The following is an 18,786-nucleotide window of genomic DNA, read 5'->3' as shown; positions in this document are numbered from 1 at the left end:
GAAAACGCACCAGCCTCACAGACATGACACCAGGGTATGTCATTGCCCACTACAGGCTCAAAAGGACAACCATCTTATGCATCCTGACCACCATTACCCACAGGCTGACGGTACCAACACAGCGGATAACCAGCATCCCTCCGTAGACAAAACTTCTGGCTGTGCTGCACCTGTTGGCCTCTGGGACATTCCAACCAACAGCCACCAGAGTCAGAGAAGTCTCACAGCCAGCCCTATCAAAATTCCTCCCACCTGTCTTGGATGCCATCATCAGCTTGGTACCCCAGTACCTAAACTTCCCCCCACTGCGCAGGAACAGCTGAAGACCAAGCAAGGATTCTACACCATAGCTGTATTCCCGCACATGTTGGAGGCAATAGACTGCACACATGTCCTACTTGTGCCCCCTGCCGACACTGCACACAATTACCGCAACAGAAAGCACATGCATTCCATCAATGCGCAAGCAATAATAGACCACCGGGGACTCTTCACCAATGTCGTCGCCCACTACCCAGGAAGTGTGCATGATTCATACATCTTCCAACAGTCCAGGATGGCACCTATGGAAATGCACTGCTCGTTGGTAAGTACCAAATGAACACACCACACACCTCAACTCCACAATCATACATCTCACAACTCTGGGAATGCACACGTCACAACCCACGTACAACATGCCAAACAACATGCCCACCCACCAGACACGATAGCACAACTCACCGTGGGAACCTGGCCTAGCCATGCACATGAGCCATCAACAGCATGGCACCTCTGCCACACATGAGCAGAATGTGTGATGATGAGGGAACCATGCATGTGCGAAGGAGGCGATGTGACCGATGAATGGGACGGCACACAATGCCAAGTGTGGCGTGGATGTGTTGGACTGACGGCAGCATGCAGATCACACACATATCCATGTCGACATACACCGCTGGTGTTTGGTATAGTGGACAGTGAACACAACCATGTCACCCCAACCAGTGGTGGAGATCAAGGAAATGTAGTTTGTTACATCCCTCCCTGTAAGCGTGAGAGGAGTGGGCTGGCCCGGCATACGCCAGGTCAGCGTATGGTTGTGAATAAAAAGCACTTAGCCCTGGGCATGGTCCTCTTCCGGAATGCCCAACGTCCCTGCCAGGGTCCCCGAAGTCGTCATGGCCGCCCCTGCTCATCCAGGCATCACTGCTCACCTGCCGACACCGGTGTGTGTCAAAGAGGGCCCACCACGTGTCGGTGCAAGCTCCAAGCCCGAGGCCCCTGACCTTGGCAGACTCCTCGGACCATCGGAGCCTCCGCAACACAGGCCCGCGGAACTTCTTTCTCGTTGACGTACTACACCGGCATACACAGCAGGCAAGTAGGACACACATTTGGAATTGAGTCTTGATTACACCATGGCAGAGTACTTGATTTAAGGCTGAGTTCATGTCACTATACTCCCTTCGATGTGGTGCCACTAAGTCTGTGCATAGGACTTCCACCAAACGTGTCTGTGGGCCCTTGTTGACTCGAGCCTTCGGCGTGCACTGCGGTCTTGCAGGCCTCACACCAATCCAATGCAGTCCGTCACAGGCAGGACACGGCCTCCTCTACGGCTGTACACCCGCTCAGCTCTGGTGCCACTACCTACGTCAGCCACAAATCTAATACAAATGCCATTCCAACGTCGTGTGTGAGAGATCCAGGAGGAGATGGCTGGACAGCGGTTGGCCCGCGCTGACCGCTGCCTCTGGCCGACACTGCTGACAACTAGGTCGCACTTTTGGAACTGAGTCTTAATTTACTCATGGCAGTGTTCATGACGCAGTATGCAAGGAGAGGAGTAAGAGGAAGACGCGCTCCAGTCCGGAGGAGAAAAGGCTAACCTTTACAGAGGTGATGGGACACTACCAATAACTGCACTGGTGCCACTGACTCTGTGCAGAGCATGCCTCCTACACATGGCTGTGGGTCCCTGCTGACCGCGGCCTACGAAACACAATGTGGTGGAGTAGGTCACACGATTTGAACTGAGTCTTGCTCTCTACATAGCAGAGTCCATGTCATTGTACAGGCCTCATTGCAGATTGCATCCCCTTCTAGCTCTGATGCCACTGAGTGTGTGCCCTGAAATCCATGGGCAATCTCTGTTTGGACGTCAGTGGCATCTGAGCCCATGGGCTGGAGGCTGTCTTCATCTACATGTAGCTAATACTGACAAGGTAGAAAAGTGGGGTCTCTAGCATTCAACTCCGCCATCTGCCTGTTCCTGCTTGCTTCTGCCCTCTGCATCACGCCCTGGAAGGACACCTTCCACAGTCCTCTGCAACCCTCCGTGGAATTCCCCTTGGACATCGACGAGTACACGATCAGCTCGCGTGGCACTACCTCAGTGCACCGCAAGTCACCGTCCCATGGCGGTGTGCGTGTGCCGGCCGCTGTGCATCTGGGGCCACAAACTCTGTGCTGCTCAAGTCAGGGACCCATGATGTACGTATCTTGAACTGCTGACTGTCTGCTCACTGTTGTGGTCTTTGCCAGCACCAAACAACCCCTGAGTGGTGGCTTACACTACCCAACACCCATCCAGCACAGGCGTCACTGGAGATGTGAGCCTGGCAATAAAAGGGGCTGGGCGCACGTGCCTGTAGCCAGTCCCACGAACTCACTCAGTGTGTCCGTGTGGTCATTATGTATGCATGAGTGACCGTGGTCATTTCACATAACATTGTGCTGTGTACAGCGTGCGCATCCATGTCACCGCAGGCAGTGGTGTAGACCTGGGACATGAAACCATGTTGTACCTCCCTGTGAGCATAAGCGGGGAGGACAGGCATACGACAGTACTGCGTAGGGGTGGGGCTACTCCACATGTGGATCTGGGTGTGGTGCAGTGTAGGCCTTGCCATGGATGTGGCTGATGCGTGTGTCTCTGTTGTAGTGTCTGCGCCCCCGTCCCGCAATCGACGATGTTGCCATGTGGCATTCCCCCGATGTGCGTGCTCAGGCGAAGGGGTACATGGGGAGGGCATGCCCGCTCGGGGTCAGGGATCACACATGCCAACTGTTCTGTGTGTCACTATTATCGCTGCATGAGCCAAAGATGTACCCTCAACTGCATGTCGGATTTAGCCAGGGAGGTATTCTACATCTGTGTCAGCCCTGTCCTTGCAATGGGCTGACACACACGTGGCCGGCCACATTCTGCACAGCATCATCACTGTGTCGTAGTCAGGCTTATGGACATGCGCAGACAGGCATGACAATGGTGTGCCGTAGGGGTGTATGTGATGCAATCGCGCTGCGCAAAATAGTGAATTTGCTCGGGGGTGAGGTGCAGCAGTGAGGCTATGTAGTACACAGTGATGATGCTCATTGGCAACATGCAGTACAGGTCATACAGTAATCACTAAGTCCCACACATCACACACCAATGAACCAGTGAGCCTGCCCACACATCATGCAGTACGTAGTCTTGACTCACGTCTCTCTGCACTGTCACAGGTGACCAAAGATAAGCACTCTGCGTTTGGATGATGACACCCCTCCGAGCCCCGAAACACACAGGCCCAGAGGCAGTACAGTGTGGCCGACAAACGTACCAGGGGCATCGTGGAACACACATTTGTTGTGTTGAAGTCACGTTTCAGGTGCTTGAACATCACAGGTGGAAGGCTCCTGTACAGCCCAGTCCTTGTGTGCAAGATGATCCTTGCATGTTGTGTGTTGCACAACATATGTATATGCAGCAGAGCCCCATGGATACGAGTGCCAGATGCACCGGACGATAATGAAGATGAGGAACGTGGACCACACCCCACTGCAGCCGCAGCAGGAATTGCCCGTAGGGACTACATCATTGACAATTTCTTCTCTGGTTGACGTCACATTGTGTGGGTCCTTCGCAGTAATGGCACAGTGCGTTGACTGCCACAGGCACTGCATGTGCTAATAAAAGCATTCCCATACACATTCCCTGCGTGCATGTCACTCATCTGTACAGGCACTTCACTCAGACAAGTGTGGGTGCGACATGTTGTGCTGTCAATTGAGGGATGTGTTGATGGGTGGTGGGTGTGTCACCTCTGTGCAGTGAGGCTGTTTATGGTGTCACGTATTCTAACTGCCAGTTCTGTGTGTCACAGTTGTTAGGGTATCCCACTCTTCGGAGTTTCATGTGTGTCTTCATTCATTCCATTTTGGCTGTCATTTGTGGCCTACAAGTGACAGGAGGGCTTCTTTTGGGCTCTGATATGTGCCGCCATGATGCAGGGATGCACCCTGTGACTCAAGTCCCGTGACATGAACGACAAGTACATGGGGGGAGTCACTGCCCCTACATTAATCCATGCTTTCATTATTTTTTGGTCATGGACATGGCACGTCGGTGTGCAGGGGGTGTTGTTTGTCCCTCTGCAATGTGAATAGGAGATGCAGTTTCACAGTGTGTTCCATGTTTGTTTCCGCATTGGGGCAGGTTACACACTGAATGCATGTCAATGTACATTGTGGCTGTTTATGGGGGACTGCCTATCTGATTTGGACAATGGTCACTTGTTCTGCGCCACAGCTGTGGGGTTGTGCCCATATGTTGTCATCTCACCGTTTCTTTGGTCCGCTTTTATGGTGCATTTTCCCGCCAGATACGTGTGAATTGCAGGCCTGTCGCTGGTTTTCGCTGCTTTTTGTATCGCGCTTGGCCTCATCGCAACTTATTTTTGCGGCGTGCCGTTGATTCTCTCGCGGTCATTTGACGCGTTATCTGGGGACTATCGCATGGTGCCACCGTGTAGTGAATACTTGGTTATCATGGCGTAAATTTCCTGTGATAGACTGCGATGTTGGAGGTTGCGTTAAGTAACTTTTGCAATGGTTATCACACGTTCTTGAGAATATCCCCCTTAGAGACGTTGTTCTATGTTACACGTTTCCTGAATAAAAGCAGCTCTTTTACTGTGATATTTTAATGGAGTGAGGAGTTGTAGAAATGCCCGATGCTGGTGATGGTTCACGCAGCGCCTAGTAACCAGTCTGAGGATGCAAAACGTCACTAGTGTTTGAGACTTTAATGGAACATGCTGCATCACATACCTAAATAATTTACTACCCTGTTAAAAAAAATATGTGAGCAAGTTTTATTTCTGTGCTGAAGATAATGAAGAAAACAAGACTTCAAAAGTGAAGAAAGAAAAATGCCTCTTTCACTGAAAATTGCGTAATATCACACCAGCAATGTCACCGGCTTTTTGGCGCACACATACGAGCATTTGTTTCCCTCCTGCAGGTATTTTTTTCATCATTTCTTTATACGATTGGTGGGTTTTTGTTTCTTCAGGCAGCAGGTGCTCGTTTCTTTCTACCTTCTTCAGGATCTCGGTAAATTCTTTAAGCTCCATTAAATGACTTATTCGGTCTTGGAACCCTGGCTCTTTGGCCCTCTCTTCACTTGCTATCATTACTTCGATAAAGTCGGAGCAGTCTATTTGCTCAGGCATCAAAGCGATCTCTTTAAGGCGTGCAACGCGCTTTGTGGCTTTCTCTATATGTTGCCCAACCCTTCTCTTCACTGCTGCGCACTCCTCCTCCATCTTTTCGAGAATCTGCTCTTCTGTCTTGACTCCTTCATAAGCCGATTCATACTGTTCTCTCACGTCTTTCAGCTCCTCTTTCTGAACCATGACACGAGTGACCCACTTGTGTTTTTCCAGTTTGTGCTTTCTTGTCTTGCACTCCCCGGGGCAGACTTTGCAATTACCGCTCTTGTCTATCACCTCACAAAAATAATTAAAAGGGCTTGCCACAACTTGACACGGATAGTGGCAGGTCACGTCACAGACCTCACAATTCAGAGCGGATTCCTTGTCAATCGGCTCTTGGGCGCTAACGATAACGTCCAGCTCAAGTGAGAAATGTTTATTTTCTTCCATTTTATCTAAATTCTCTTTCAAGGCTTTCTCTCTCTTTTTGATTTTCTCCAATGTTGCCAAACCAGCTTTTATTTCAGGGACAAGAACTTGCAAAGTAGCATCTAACACGGCTCGTTCTGTCAACACTTCTTTGGTTAAAGATAAACTGTTAGGACCCAAGTATTCCACCTGATCAAAGAATGACTTCATGCTGCGCATTGACTTTTTCCAATATGGTTCACTAAAGTCGTCTGTTTTGTCAAAAAGGGCACCATTACTGAACGAGTAATGCAGGACTGCGCCATCTTTGTCTTTAATACCGGGGAGCTGAGCCGCCTCGATAGCGGATAAGGCTTGTGGTTTGCTGGAGTCTGCAAAAGTGAACATGAAAACGACATTCTCTGCTATATCCTTCCCAAAAATGGAGAGAACTGAGTTGAAAATGTACCTCTGGGTTGGGGTCAGTCGTGACGATGAGGCTGCAATTACAAAACAAACTACATTCAAATGAGCAATAAAGTGAGGAGAAGAGAAACACTCTTTCAGCTGCTCCCCTGTCTGCTTGTCTCTGTTTACGCCTCTCGTGTCACCAAACCCTGGGGTGTCTACCAGAGTGATGGGGTAGGACAGCCTTAGTCCCGGCTCACTCTGTATCTCATATGCCGTCACTGCGGACGTCTGACTGTGCGCCTGGGTTTTAGTCACACCTTCAGCTATTAATTTGAATCGGAATTCGTCCCCAAACTCTACTCCGAGAACATAGTTCATCATTGCATTGATAAGGGTGCTCTTTCCTGAGCCTGTTTCTCCAACCATCAGTATAATCTTTTCGTTTACTTTCACACGTTCTTCCCCAAACGTGTACTTTCGGAACCCTTTTCCAAGGTTAGAACATTTCTCTGTAATTGGGACGTTGTAGACTGCAGGATTTTCTGTTTGCTCTAGAGGGTTGTTCTCCTTGAGCTTGCGTACTAACATCTTTGCTTTTGGTTCTTGTTTATGAAAATAACCTGAAAAAGAGAGATAGGCATAACAATGTTAATATGAACATCTTACTGCCCTCTCTATCCATTGTACAACTCATTACCGGGTATTTGTAAAGCGCACACTAATCACCCGAAAGGGTCTCAAGGCACTGGGGGCTGTCGGGGAGATTTAGGGGCATATTCACAAGCCCCTATCGCCACCACAACGTCACATATATGTATTATACATGTGTATTTATGTGAGATTTTTATAATTATTACAGCCCTGACGAAGTTCCCAAGGCACTAGAGAACGAAACGTTGTGGCTGTGTGCCTGTTTTTTATCAAGCAACTTCAAATAAAAAGAAGAAAACTATTTCAACTACAAGTGTTGGTCTTGTATGACTTCTGATAGAGTGCACCTTCCTTTCTTTTGTGGACTTTTATGGAAAACTAGCATCTTTCAACAGCGGATACTGGAAGATGTTGCACTCGCTCGTTGATATATATGATTAATGGAATTTAAGTGCTTGACCAAGGTCAGCTGTTGGTTGCTTCGTTGTTATTCCACTCTGAACTATGCGGCCAGACTCATCACTGGTTCCAGAAAACATAACTACATCACACCAGACATAATTCAACTCAACTTACTGTCTATTGAAGCAAGGATTCGGTTCAAGATAGCCTGCCTGACGCACAAAGCTATTCACTATAATACCCCAGTGTACCTGGCTAAAAAACTCAAACTATCTGGTTTGAATCGGTCCCTAAGAAGCTCTAACACGCTCCAGGGGAACCTCCCAAATTAAAATTTAAAAAGAACCTACAATCATGCCTTCTGTGGTCTTGCACCAAGAATAAGGAACGCTCTTCGTCTCAAGATCAGAACTAACCCCTCAACCTCCTCACTCTAAAAACAAGTCAGATGGTTACTCCTGAATAACCACCTTCAGCAATAGTCCTGAAGCCACCATAACTAACGGTTATTTCTTGTTGACACCTTTGATCTCTCACTCAGCATTGCAATGTTTGTCACTCTACGCGCACCTTACGATTGGCGGCTCTCTTGTTCCTTTGCTTGGTTGCTCTTCTTTAGTATTTGTGCTTGTTGACTTCCTTTATCTTGTTGTATTTATGCCTTTACCTCCTTATTGCTACTGCTCCTTTGAATAGATCTCTGATACCCTCACAGGTCATGTTCGCGCTACATAAAAACTTTTCACATCAATAAATAAAATAAATGGAAGACCCCCCAGGGGCAGAGTAACACAAGGCAGCAAGTTACTCTGGATTCATCAAGCCCAAGGTGGCCTTGCGTGGCCTGATAAGTTCAACTTAGGCTTTGCGTTGTCCTTGCGCCCCCTTGTGCAGTGCAAAGACGACTCAAAACCTTCATAAATGTGCCCCCAAACTTCTTACTGCTCAACAGCCCAACCTTGCAGTCTGTAACAGTTCTGCATATTTCTTCTACTGGAACAGCCTAACCTCCATCCAGGAAGCCGCAACGCCTCAAACAGATCTCCACTGAATTCCTTCTGCTAAATGCGTAACAGCTGAACAGTACGCTAATTCTACAGTAAATGTTATCCATCTACTTTATGCCCTTAATTTGCTGAGCCAAACTTACAAATAAAAGCTGGCTTCCTAATATACTCTCGCCTCCTAAGATAGGCTATAAAGGCTCTCTTGACATCAAGCAAATGTCACATCTCTGTTTCTGCAGGTGATGGGGCAAGAAAGAAGACAGGGAAGCAAATCTCCTGCGATGCTTTCGACACCAATGCCTCTTTTGGCGTGCAAGCGCCAGGACGCTCTTTGGAGTATGCAAGCGCTCTATAAGTGCCTTTTCATTTCAAAGCAGGACCTGTACCAAGAACCGCCTCTTCTCTGACAGTAAGAAATGAAGAGCAGTAGAGCGCCCAATTCTGCTGCTCTCCGGGTTGAAATGACTGCCTCTAAAAAGGCCACCTACATGGCCAAAATATTGAAGTCGTCCATACCCAGCAGTTCAAAGAGATGTTATTGGAGTGTGTAAGAAATTGGGTTATTAATTAAGGGGGGTGACTACCCCCCTCAGGTAATAATCACCAACCTTGCCCAGGTGAAATCTCAAAGTCACTACATTAACCTCACCATAACCCCCTGCTAGCTACGGCACAGAGCAGAGAAGCTTAACCTAGGGCCATGCACAAAGCATTATGCAGTACCAAAACAGTACCAAAGTTAAAACATGGGAGACAGCCTTTAGAGTGACGTTTTTACAATGCGATCACTTTTCCACGCAACTTTAGAATTTCCACTGTTTGTGTAAATTAAAGTTGGTTTGTATTGTAAGAACAAATAAAGTTTTCTGAAATATAACTAAGCTGTATCCTTCGTTTTTAAAAAAATGGAATTCCAATTGTTTTTATTTTTTAATAAAAAAAGTGTTTCGTTTCATAGAGTGGAGTGTCATTGAGTGCAGAGTTGTTAAGTGGAGTGTTATAGAGTTCAGTGGAGGACAGTGCCGTACAGTGTAGTATCGTACATTGCAGTGTTAGAGAGTGGAGTAGAGTGGAGTGGCGTAGTGTGGAATAGTATAGATTGGTGTGGTGTACGGTAGCGAACAGTCAAGTGGTGTACAGTGGAAGAGCATAGGAGGGAGTGGCATGCAGTGGAGTGGCGTACAGTGGGGTGGTGGAGAGCGGAGTGGCATAGAGTGGAATAGTGTAGAGTGGAGTTGCGTAGAGAGAAGTGGAACAGTTAAGAGTGGAGTAGCGCAGCGTTGAATGGCATAGAGTGGAGTGGTGTACAGTCGAATGGCATACAGTGGAATAGAGTAGAGTGCAGTGGTGTAGAGTGGAATGGCATAGAGTGGAGTGGCATAGAGTGGAGTGGTGTAGAGTGAAACGGTGTAGAGTGAAATGGAGTGACAGAGTGGAGTGATGTACAGTAGAGTGGGGTAAAGTGGAGTGGCATAAAGTAGAATAGCATAGAGTGTAGTTGTGTAGAGTGTAATAACGTAGATTCAAATGGCGTAGAGTGGAGTGGCTCAAAGTGGAGTGGAATGACGTAGATACAAGTGGTGTAGAGTGGAGTGGCGCAAAGTGGAGTGGCGTGAAGTTGAATAGCACAGAGAGGAGTGGCCTAGAGAGGCATAGATTTGAGTGGTGTAGAGTGGAATACTGTAGAGTGGAGTGGTGTACAGTGGAATGGCATTGAGTGGAGGTGCGCAGAGTGGTGTAGAGTCAAATGGCGTAGAGTGGATTAGCATAGAGTGGAGTGTATTAGAGTGGAATAGCATGAAGTTGAGTGGTGTAGAGTGCAGTGATGTGCAGTAAAATGAAATAGAGTGGAGTGGCGTTGAGTGGAATTGCATAGAGTGCAGTGGCGTACAGTTGAGTGGCTTATTGGGGAATAACGTGGAGTGGTGTAGAGTGGAGTGGCGTACAGTACAGTGGCGTGAAGTGGTGTAAAGGAGAATAGCATACAATGGAGCGGTGTGGAGGTGAGTGGTGCAGGGTGAAGTGGCATAGAGTGGAATAATGTAGAGTGGAGTGGCATACAATAGAGTGGCGAAGACTGGATGGGCACTGAGTTGAATAGCGTAGAATAAAGTGGCATGCAGTGAAGTGGCATAGAGTGGAAGGGTGTGGAGTGGCATAGCATAGAGTGGAGTGGCATATAGAGGAGAGGCATACAGTGGAATAGCATAGAGTAGAGTGGTGTGAAGTGGAGTGGCATAGAGTGGAAGAGCGCAGGGAGGAGGAGCATACAGTGGAGTGATGTAAAGACGAGTGGCGTACACTGGAGTGGTGTGCATTGGAGGGGGTAGAATGTAATAGCATGGAGCACCAACCACCTGACCTCCTGGTCCAACGTCAACGACGACGAGACATGCAAGGTCCTGAACTCCATCCACTCAGGATCTCCGTCAGACCCGTGCCCACACCAAGTATTCAACAAAGCAAACGCAGCCATTGCACCCCAACTACGGAAGGTCATCAACATCTCCTTCGATACAGCGACATTCCCGGAAGACTGGAAGCACGCCGAAATCAACGCCCTCCTCAAGAAGCCCAAGGCGGACCCCAAGGACCTCAAGAACTTCCGGCCCATCTGCCTGCTCCCATTACCAGCGAAGGTCATCGAGAAAATTGTCAACATGCAACTGGCCTGCCACCTCGAAGACAACAACATCTTGGACCCGTCCCAGTCCGGATTCAGACGAAACCACAGCACCGAGACAGCCCTCATCGCCGCCACAGACGACATCAGGCGCCAACTAGACAACGGTGAAACATCAGCCCTCATCCTCCTGGACCTGTCAGCCGCCTTCAACACGGTCTGCCATCGCACTCTAAAGACACGCCTCCAAGAAGCCGGAATCCAAGAGAAGGCCCTTGACTGGACCACGTCCTTCCTCTCTGGCAGAACCCAGAGTGTCCGCCTCCCACCCTTCCGATCCGAAGCCACCGACATCATCTGCGGCGTCCCCCAGGGCTCATCCCTCAGCCCAACGCTGTTCAACGTCTACATGGCCACCCTCGCACAAGTGGCCCGCCACCACAACCTCAACATCATCTCCTATGCCGACGACACCCAGCTCATCCTCTCCCTCACTGAGGACCCACACACTGCCAAAACCAACCTCCACGAGGGAATGAAGGCTGTCGCCGACTGGCTGAGGAGCAGCCGTCTGAAGCTAAACTCGGACAAGACGGAGGTCGTCATCCTCGGACCCACCCCCTCAGCCTGGGACGACTCCTGGTGGCCGACCACACTGGGAACAGCACCGACACCCACCGACCATGCACGCAACCTAGGATTCATCCTCGAATCCTCCCTCTCCATGTCTAAACAGGTAAACGCCGTCTCCTCCTCCTGCTACAACACCCTCCGCATGCTCCGCAGGATCTACAAGTGGATCCCGACCGAAACAAGAAGAACGGTGACACAGGCCCTCGTCAGCAGCAGACTGGACTACGGCAACACACTCTACGCAGCAATCCCAGCCAACCACCTACGACGACTACAACGCATCCAAAACGCCTCCGCCCGACTGATCGTCAATGTCCCCCGCCGCAGCCACATCACCCCCCACCTGAGAGACCTACATTGGCTCCCCGTCGACAAGAGGATCACCTTCAAGCTCCTCACCCACGCACACAAAGCACTCCACAATGCCGGACCAGCCTACCTGAAGAGCAGACTCAGCTTCTACACCCCCACCCGCCAGCTCTGCTCTGCCAGCCTCGCCCTCGCCCTCGCCGCTGTCCCCCGCATCCAACGAACGACCTCCGGCGGCAGATCCTTCTCCTACCTCGCCACCAAGACCTGGAACACCCTCCCTACTCACCTACGGCAGACCCAAGACCTACTCGCCTTCAGAAGACTCCTCAAGACCTGGCTCTTCGAGCAGTAGCGGCACCCCACCCCCTCCCCTCAGCGCCTTGAGACCCTCACATGTAAGTAGCGCGCTTTACAAGTACTCTGATTGATTGATTGCCTTAGAGTGGAGTAGTGTACAGTGAGGTGGCTTAGAGTGTTATGGCATACATTGGAGTGATGCACAGTGGAATAGCATACAGCGGAGTGGTGTAGAGTGAAGTGACATACAGTGGAATTGCGTAGGCTGGAGTGGCATAGGGTGAAGTTGCACACAGTGGAAATGCAGTGGGTGGGTTGGCGTAGAGTGGAGTAATGTAGAGTGGAGTGGCATAAAGTGGAGTAGCGTACAGTGTAGTAGCGTACAGTGGAGTAGCGTACAGTGGAGTAGCATACAGTGGAATAGCTTGGAGTGAAGTGGCGGATAGCTGAGTGGCCTACAATGAAATGGCATAAAGTGGACTGGCGTAGAGTGGAGTGGCATAGAGTGGAGCGTCATAGAGTGGAATAGCATAGGGCGGAGTGGCATAGAGTGAAATTGCATAAAGTGGACTGGCGTAGAGGGGAGTGGCATAGAGTCGACTGGCGTAGAGTGGAGTGGCATAGAGTGGAGTGGCATAGAACGGACTGGTGTACAGTAGAGTAGAGTGGCTTTTAATGTAAAAGCTTACAGTGGAGTGGTAGAGTGTAGTGACACAGTGGATTAGCGTAGGGTGGAGTGGCAGAGTGGAGTATAGTAGAATGGAATAGCTTAGAGTGGAGTAGCAGATGTAGTGGCGTAGAGTCGAGTGGCATAGACAGGAGTGGCTTAGAGTAGAGTGGTGTACAGTTAAGTGGCATACATGTACATGAATTTTGGCAGGAATGTACAATATGGTGTGAAGAGTAACCCAAGACAGCGATTTGTACTGCCTTGTGTTTCTCCAGATTTGCCAAGCACCGCAGGGCCAAGAATAGTGGCCTGAGTTGCTTTGTACATGTGACTTAAGTATTGAGTTTCCCATGCGAGACCATGCACACAGACATGCAAATGAAGCCTGGCTGATGTTATCCGTGATGCCATCCATGGTGTATTTTGAGATGTCATCAGTGATGTCATCAATGATGTCATAGAACATGTTATGAATGATATAATATGTGAGGCTCTTAGCACTGCATGGTGGGTGTGCAAGTTATCGTTAGCTCTGCTAATTATCAAGTATGTACCCAAGCACACGTAAAATTTCAGTTTAAGGTTTGCGAATTTGATCACACATGAAACACAATAAATCAATCTTTAGTTTCTTTCTTGTTTCTTCTTTTTAATTGATCTCCAAGTTTTCCGTTTAGAAAGCAGTTCCCAAGCCAACACGTGTTTCATCACCTCAGTATGATTGTACATGCGACTTTTTCACGGCTAGGTAGAGAGTGATATTTGCCATTATTTTGTAGTTTTTATAATTTATTGCAAACATTTGTTATTATTAACCCCTAGTGTGCGAGTTTATTTCCCGCACTGTGCGGGTGAAATAAATGGTGGGCGGGATTAAGACGGCTCCCGGCCGTCGTGCGCACACGCCCACCGTAATGCACGACGGCCGGGAGCCGTCGTGCGGACACAAGGGGTTAAAAACAAATGTGCTCTCAGGGTAATTACAATGACATTGTGCTAGTTGATGTGTTAACACCTCATAGTCCGGTGTTTGTTCATGCATATAGTGCCATCTGTGACACGTAAACAAGTGTTGAGTCACACCTTGAGAGAACAGTTATACAGAAGTATTCATTTGTGCTAAAACGTGAGAAGTGCGCGTGATAATGGTTGATTATGTGATAAGAATTAATTTCTATATGGATTGTTTCGTAGGTATCTCTCTAATTCAAGTCCTAAAAAGAGTCACACAGTGACACAACCTTGAACGCAACATTATAGTTCAAAAGTTAGGGAAATCAATGTTATTCTTAACCCTACCAAACTTATAAGACCAAGGCCCACTGACCTGAACACTTTCGCTGTATTAAGGTCTGTAAAATTAGCATACAAAGGATAAAAGAGAGAAAAATACAAAAAGTGTCAATTACACTCTGTGCTAATCTCTGTGATTTTGAGTTCAAAATAAAGGCTGTCGAGTGAAAGCACCCTACTGAAATCCCATGAATATATACATACTTATAGCGCGGCGGTAATTCCAAGCCATACTAATCCTGTGGCGTGAGGGGAATTCCTAGTAAAGGCTGTAAAGTCGATATCACGAAAACTTCAAATTTAGCAATCTTAGTCTCCAATCTAATTCAGAGAAAGACAAATACAGAATGGCTTCGCTTTAGTAAGGTGTGGCACTGTAGTTGAGTGAATTTCCAACTTGTTATCTAAAAATCCTATATTTCACGTACTAACGTGTACATGTCAAGCATGCGCTATGTCTCCTTACCTGTGGACTGTAAAAATGCGCTGCCGAAAAATGTAGCATCGTCCTCACGCCGGACTCCAAATGCGAGTGCCAGCATATCACCACATGAGCGACTTTCTAGTCCTGAGGGATCACGTGATCGCTACGACGATGCGCGATCACGTGTATTGTTCATAAACGGCAAAATCCATATTGGATTGGTCAGAGAATTGCCGAGCGCGTGTATTACAATGCCTAAAAGTAATTCGACAATGAGTTTCAAAGTATCTGAAAGGTCTATATTAAAAATTCATAACTATCACGTGCAGAAAAGAAAGGGAATTACAAGACTCACGAGTTTATCAATACATGATACTATTATCAGAAACGACCCTGTATATAGTGGCCAAGGGTCGAGTGTGCGACAGGCTTTAGTGTATTGGGACTGGGTGGGTGCACTTCAAGAGTGCTTTGAAGTTCAGCACTGGGGGCACATTTGGTGTCCCTGTGCATAGTCCAGTTCAAATCGGTTTCAGGGGTTACCAGTCCCTGCTCTGGCACGAAACGGAAATGGGTGTAGCCACCCCTCTTTTCTGACCCTCCCATAGATGGGTCCCCAGAGTATTTCCAACCCCTTCCTTGGATATAAGGAAGGAACCCCTGGCTACAGGACTTTAGATTACACCTGGACGAAACTCTGATACTGAATCCTGGAACTTCGACGAGCTACACTGAACTAGATGACTAAAGAATCTCCCTTGGAGTAAAGGAGTTACTCCCCTGCTTGGCAGGCACCAAAGACGCATCTGTCCGGTTTGCATCTCCGAAGCTCCCGCCGGACTTCGAAGAATTTTGCAACACAGGAGGTGGGTTTCTGTGGTCTCTGAGGTCGATCTGTGCTCTCAGCAATTCTGAGGCCTGTATCCCTCGTGGAAGACCGTGCAACCCGAACACCGCGACCATTTGCAGAAGCATCAGCTTTTCAGCGACTCCTGAAGCTGAGCTTTGGGTTACTTGTAGCCCTGACCCCGAGCAGCATTTGCACTGAAGACTGCCTGCTTACACTCCATGAGTGTTCCGTGAGCTGGCCCTTTGCGTTCTCTCTCGAGGTCCCTTTGCAATCCCTAGTCCGTCGACTGGTGGGTCTCTGTGAAGGCAACTTTACTTCTGATTGGGCTTACCAGGTTGATCCAGACGTGCCCTGACTCTCCATCGCTTGGGGAGTCCCAAGGACCTTGCTGGGCCACACCAAAGCATCTTTTCTCTTCCTGTGTGGGTTGCTGTTGCCAAGGCTTGTTGGGTCCAATCCAGGCACCGACACCGCAGCATTCGACATCCTTCGTGGGACAGCTCGAATCCAGCTCCTGGTCATCCTTGACACCTCCTGGTCCTCGTGACTGCAGAGTCAAGCTTCACCTCTTCGCACTTGAAACACCCAACATCGGTGGGCATTCGTCTATCATGCCCCTGGTCATTGGCAAGTGACCCAGACTCTGTCCCCTCTGCTTTCAGATTCTTCTGACCTTCGATCCAGGCTTGGATCACACCGGACACTCTTCTCCTTCCCGACAGCAGCACTTTGCTGCAGGTCGCCATTGAAAACGCAAAGCGACCTGACAACATTTGACACCTATGCATCAGGCTTCCCTGGGTGAGGTAACTCAAGTACTCCTGTGCTCCCGTGGGTGTTGGCCCTAGAACCCCCTAAGTCTAAGGGGGTTCGCTCAAAGTCCTCTCCTAAGTGTCCTTAACTTCTAAAATTCCAACCATGACTTTCCCATAGAATAGTACGGGGCTCGCGCCTGTGTTCTCACACTGTACGCATCCTCCGTGGGTCTCCTGTGTAACTACCTTGGGTGGTTCCTTGGGGTGCCAGCAATTCTACGTGCTCTAGGCACTGTGTCTAGTCAAGTCGTGGTTCTTATACGACTTTCTTAATATGTGGTCTGGTCCGCCTCTACGGCCCATTGTATATTGTGCTATTTACTGTTGTTTTAGAACTGTATTATTGTGTGCCTTGCTCTCTAACTTCATAAAGGGGTTAGTAGAGAGTGTTTAGAAATAAATACATATATTTTATATATATATATATATATATATATATATATATATATATATATATATATATATATATATATATATATATAGATATATATATATATATAGGCTGTCCAGTTTTAGGTTTAAACCTATAATAACTGATAAAACCCCACTGGAAGGGAAATAGCCCTCACCAGTGTAAACATATAAACACTGAAAAAATACTTGCACAACCACAAACTAATTACTATTCAAAGATAGGAAAAGGAGAGTGAAAGAGTCATTTTTATTTCTTTCGGAGCCAATACAATGTAACTTTGTTATATAAGGTAGCAGCAAGAAAGACTGGGCTAACATTATTCTGCTTGAGTTTTGTTGTTTAGGGATATCACTAAAATATTGTTTCTTCTTCCTTTTTTCAGTTTTGTGGTCTTTGGTCTAAAGATACAGGGTTTAGAAGCATGTCTTAGGTGTCGTTTATTTATTTTATAAACTGTAGAGAATCAGGAAATACGACACTTATATTAGATTTTTTTGCTACGTTTGAGTCTTTTACTGATAGGAAAAATGTAGGTTTCATAAGAATCTTTCCCAATATGTACCATCACATTTACCCTCATAGAATGGGTAAAAAACCTTGATACATCGGCCCCCTAGTCAGTATTGATAGTAGGTGAATTGCCAAACACCCAAGGCTTTAAACATTCAATGCAAGGTATAGTAACAGGTATATGTGAAAAGGGTGCAGTCACAAAGCATCTGGGATACTGGTGAAAATATGACACCAGACTTTTGGAAAACATGGAACGCAGTGTCACTTGGAATGGTGCTACAAAAAGTTCTTACCAAGTTCAACAAAGATTGGAGTGATATTGTTTGTATTTACAGTGATTCAGCCACGTATATGAAAAAGTTGTGTGATGACCTGTCACAATCGATACCTGAGCTGAAGTGCTTCCCTGTAAGAGATCCTTGCCACTTGTTAGATGGTATGCTGAAAGCATCTTTACAATCTTCATAGTTAATGAAGAATGCTATTGACTTTTTAGTCCATTCTGGTGCAATGTTTTGTTATGCGTGGAAACTAAAACGCGAATATTTCTCATTTTGTGCATTGTGTGGCATCAAAGAGAGAGTCATCAAAACTTTGTCACTTAGCTGGTGGTTCTCAGTCTTAGAGGCCATGAATGCTATATTATACATGTGGCAACCGTTTACAGAACTTTTGCTGAGTGATGATGCTAAAGGCAAGAAATGCGAGGAATCTTTGGTCACATATTGATAGTAATTTGAAAAAAAGTACACTCTACTGCATTTGTAGATTTTTACTGGAAAGCAGGACTGCTGTAGTGGACATAATAAAAAAAATTAGAGTCTGAAAACACCCTTGTCTACCAAGTGTTCAGCATAATTGGTGTAGATGTGAAACATCTCCTTGAGAGTAGGCTGGGCGACACTTTTAGTGACTTTGGCACTGCAGCATGTTCCATGTTAGAGTGTTTGACACTTAAGCAAAGAAATGTTGAGGAGCAATTCAGGAACTTTTTTTTGAACAATTTATTAGAAATAGCCCTTCACCAACCGTGGCATTTAAAGTCAATGAAGCCTCACTGAGGTACTCTGTACAAATTATAGATCCCTTCCGTAAAGGGAAATTTTATCCGTTGTTTCAAAACTGCTGCCTCGTTTTTGACCGCTTAAATAACTATGAGGGCATATGCACCCAGTTAAACGTATATGTTGTAGAACCTGTCGCAGAGAATCACAATCTTCAGGTGCACCGTTATTGGCATGGAAAGCTATGTCAGTGGCCAGAGTTAGCAAATTGTGTACTAGCTATTTTGGTGTTGCCTGTCTCAAGTGCCAATTTGAAGAGGGCCTTTTCACAGATAAAAGTTTACATGGGAAGAAAAGAGCGAGCATGCATGGCCAAAGATTCACTGAAGAAGTATTGTATGGTGTACTACGATAAGTTTGATTTGTAAAACTTTATTTGGACCTCATATACACAGAACGTACACTGTCTATATACTATGTACTATCAGTGCGGAAAGCAAGCAATAATAAAAGCAAAAAGTTCCATAAACACTGGAAAAACACTGTTTCTGTTGTTTTTAATGGCGTGAAAATGTGTAACCACTTCAAAACACTGG

The 18,786-nt window shown here is 47.2% G+C and overlaps 1 protein-coding gene across 3 annotated transcripts in view; it reads right to left on the bottom strand.

The window, feature by feature from the left end:
• Positions 1-5,106: 5,106 nt before the first annotated feature.
• Positions 5,107-18,786, bottom strand: part of LOC146788772 (uncharacterized) — a 136,559-nt gene continuing 122,879 nt past the window's right edge. For all 3 annotated transcript variants that reach the window (XM_085630327.1, XM_085630329.1, XM_085630330.1), the window contains one exon: positions 5,107-6,901. In XM_085630327.1, the coding sequence (XP_085486453.1) occupies positions 5,187-6,901 (1,715 nt within the window). In that variant the 3' untranslated portion in view covers positions 5,107-5,186. The remainder of the gene's footprint in view (positions 6,902-18,786) is intronic.

Source organism: Triturus cristatus, chromosome 10, assembly GCF_964204655.1.
Source record: "Triturus cristatus chromosome 10, aTriCri1.1, whole genome shotgun sequence".
Taxonomy (NCBI): domain Eukaryota; kingdom Metazoa; phylum Chordata; class Amphibia; order Caudata; family Salamandridae; genus Triturus; species Triturus cristatus.
The sequence above is the reverse complement of the archived record's forward strand: the minus strand, read 5'-3'. Positions and strand labels throughout refer to the sequence as shown.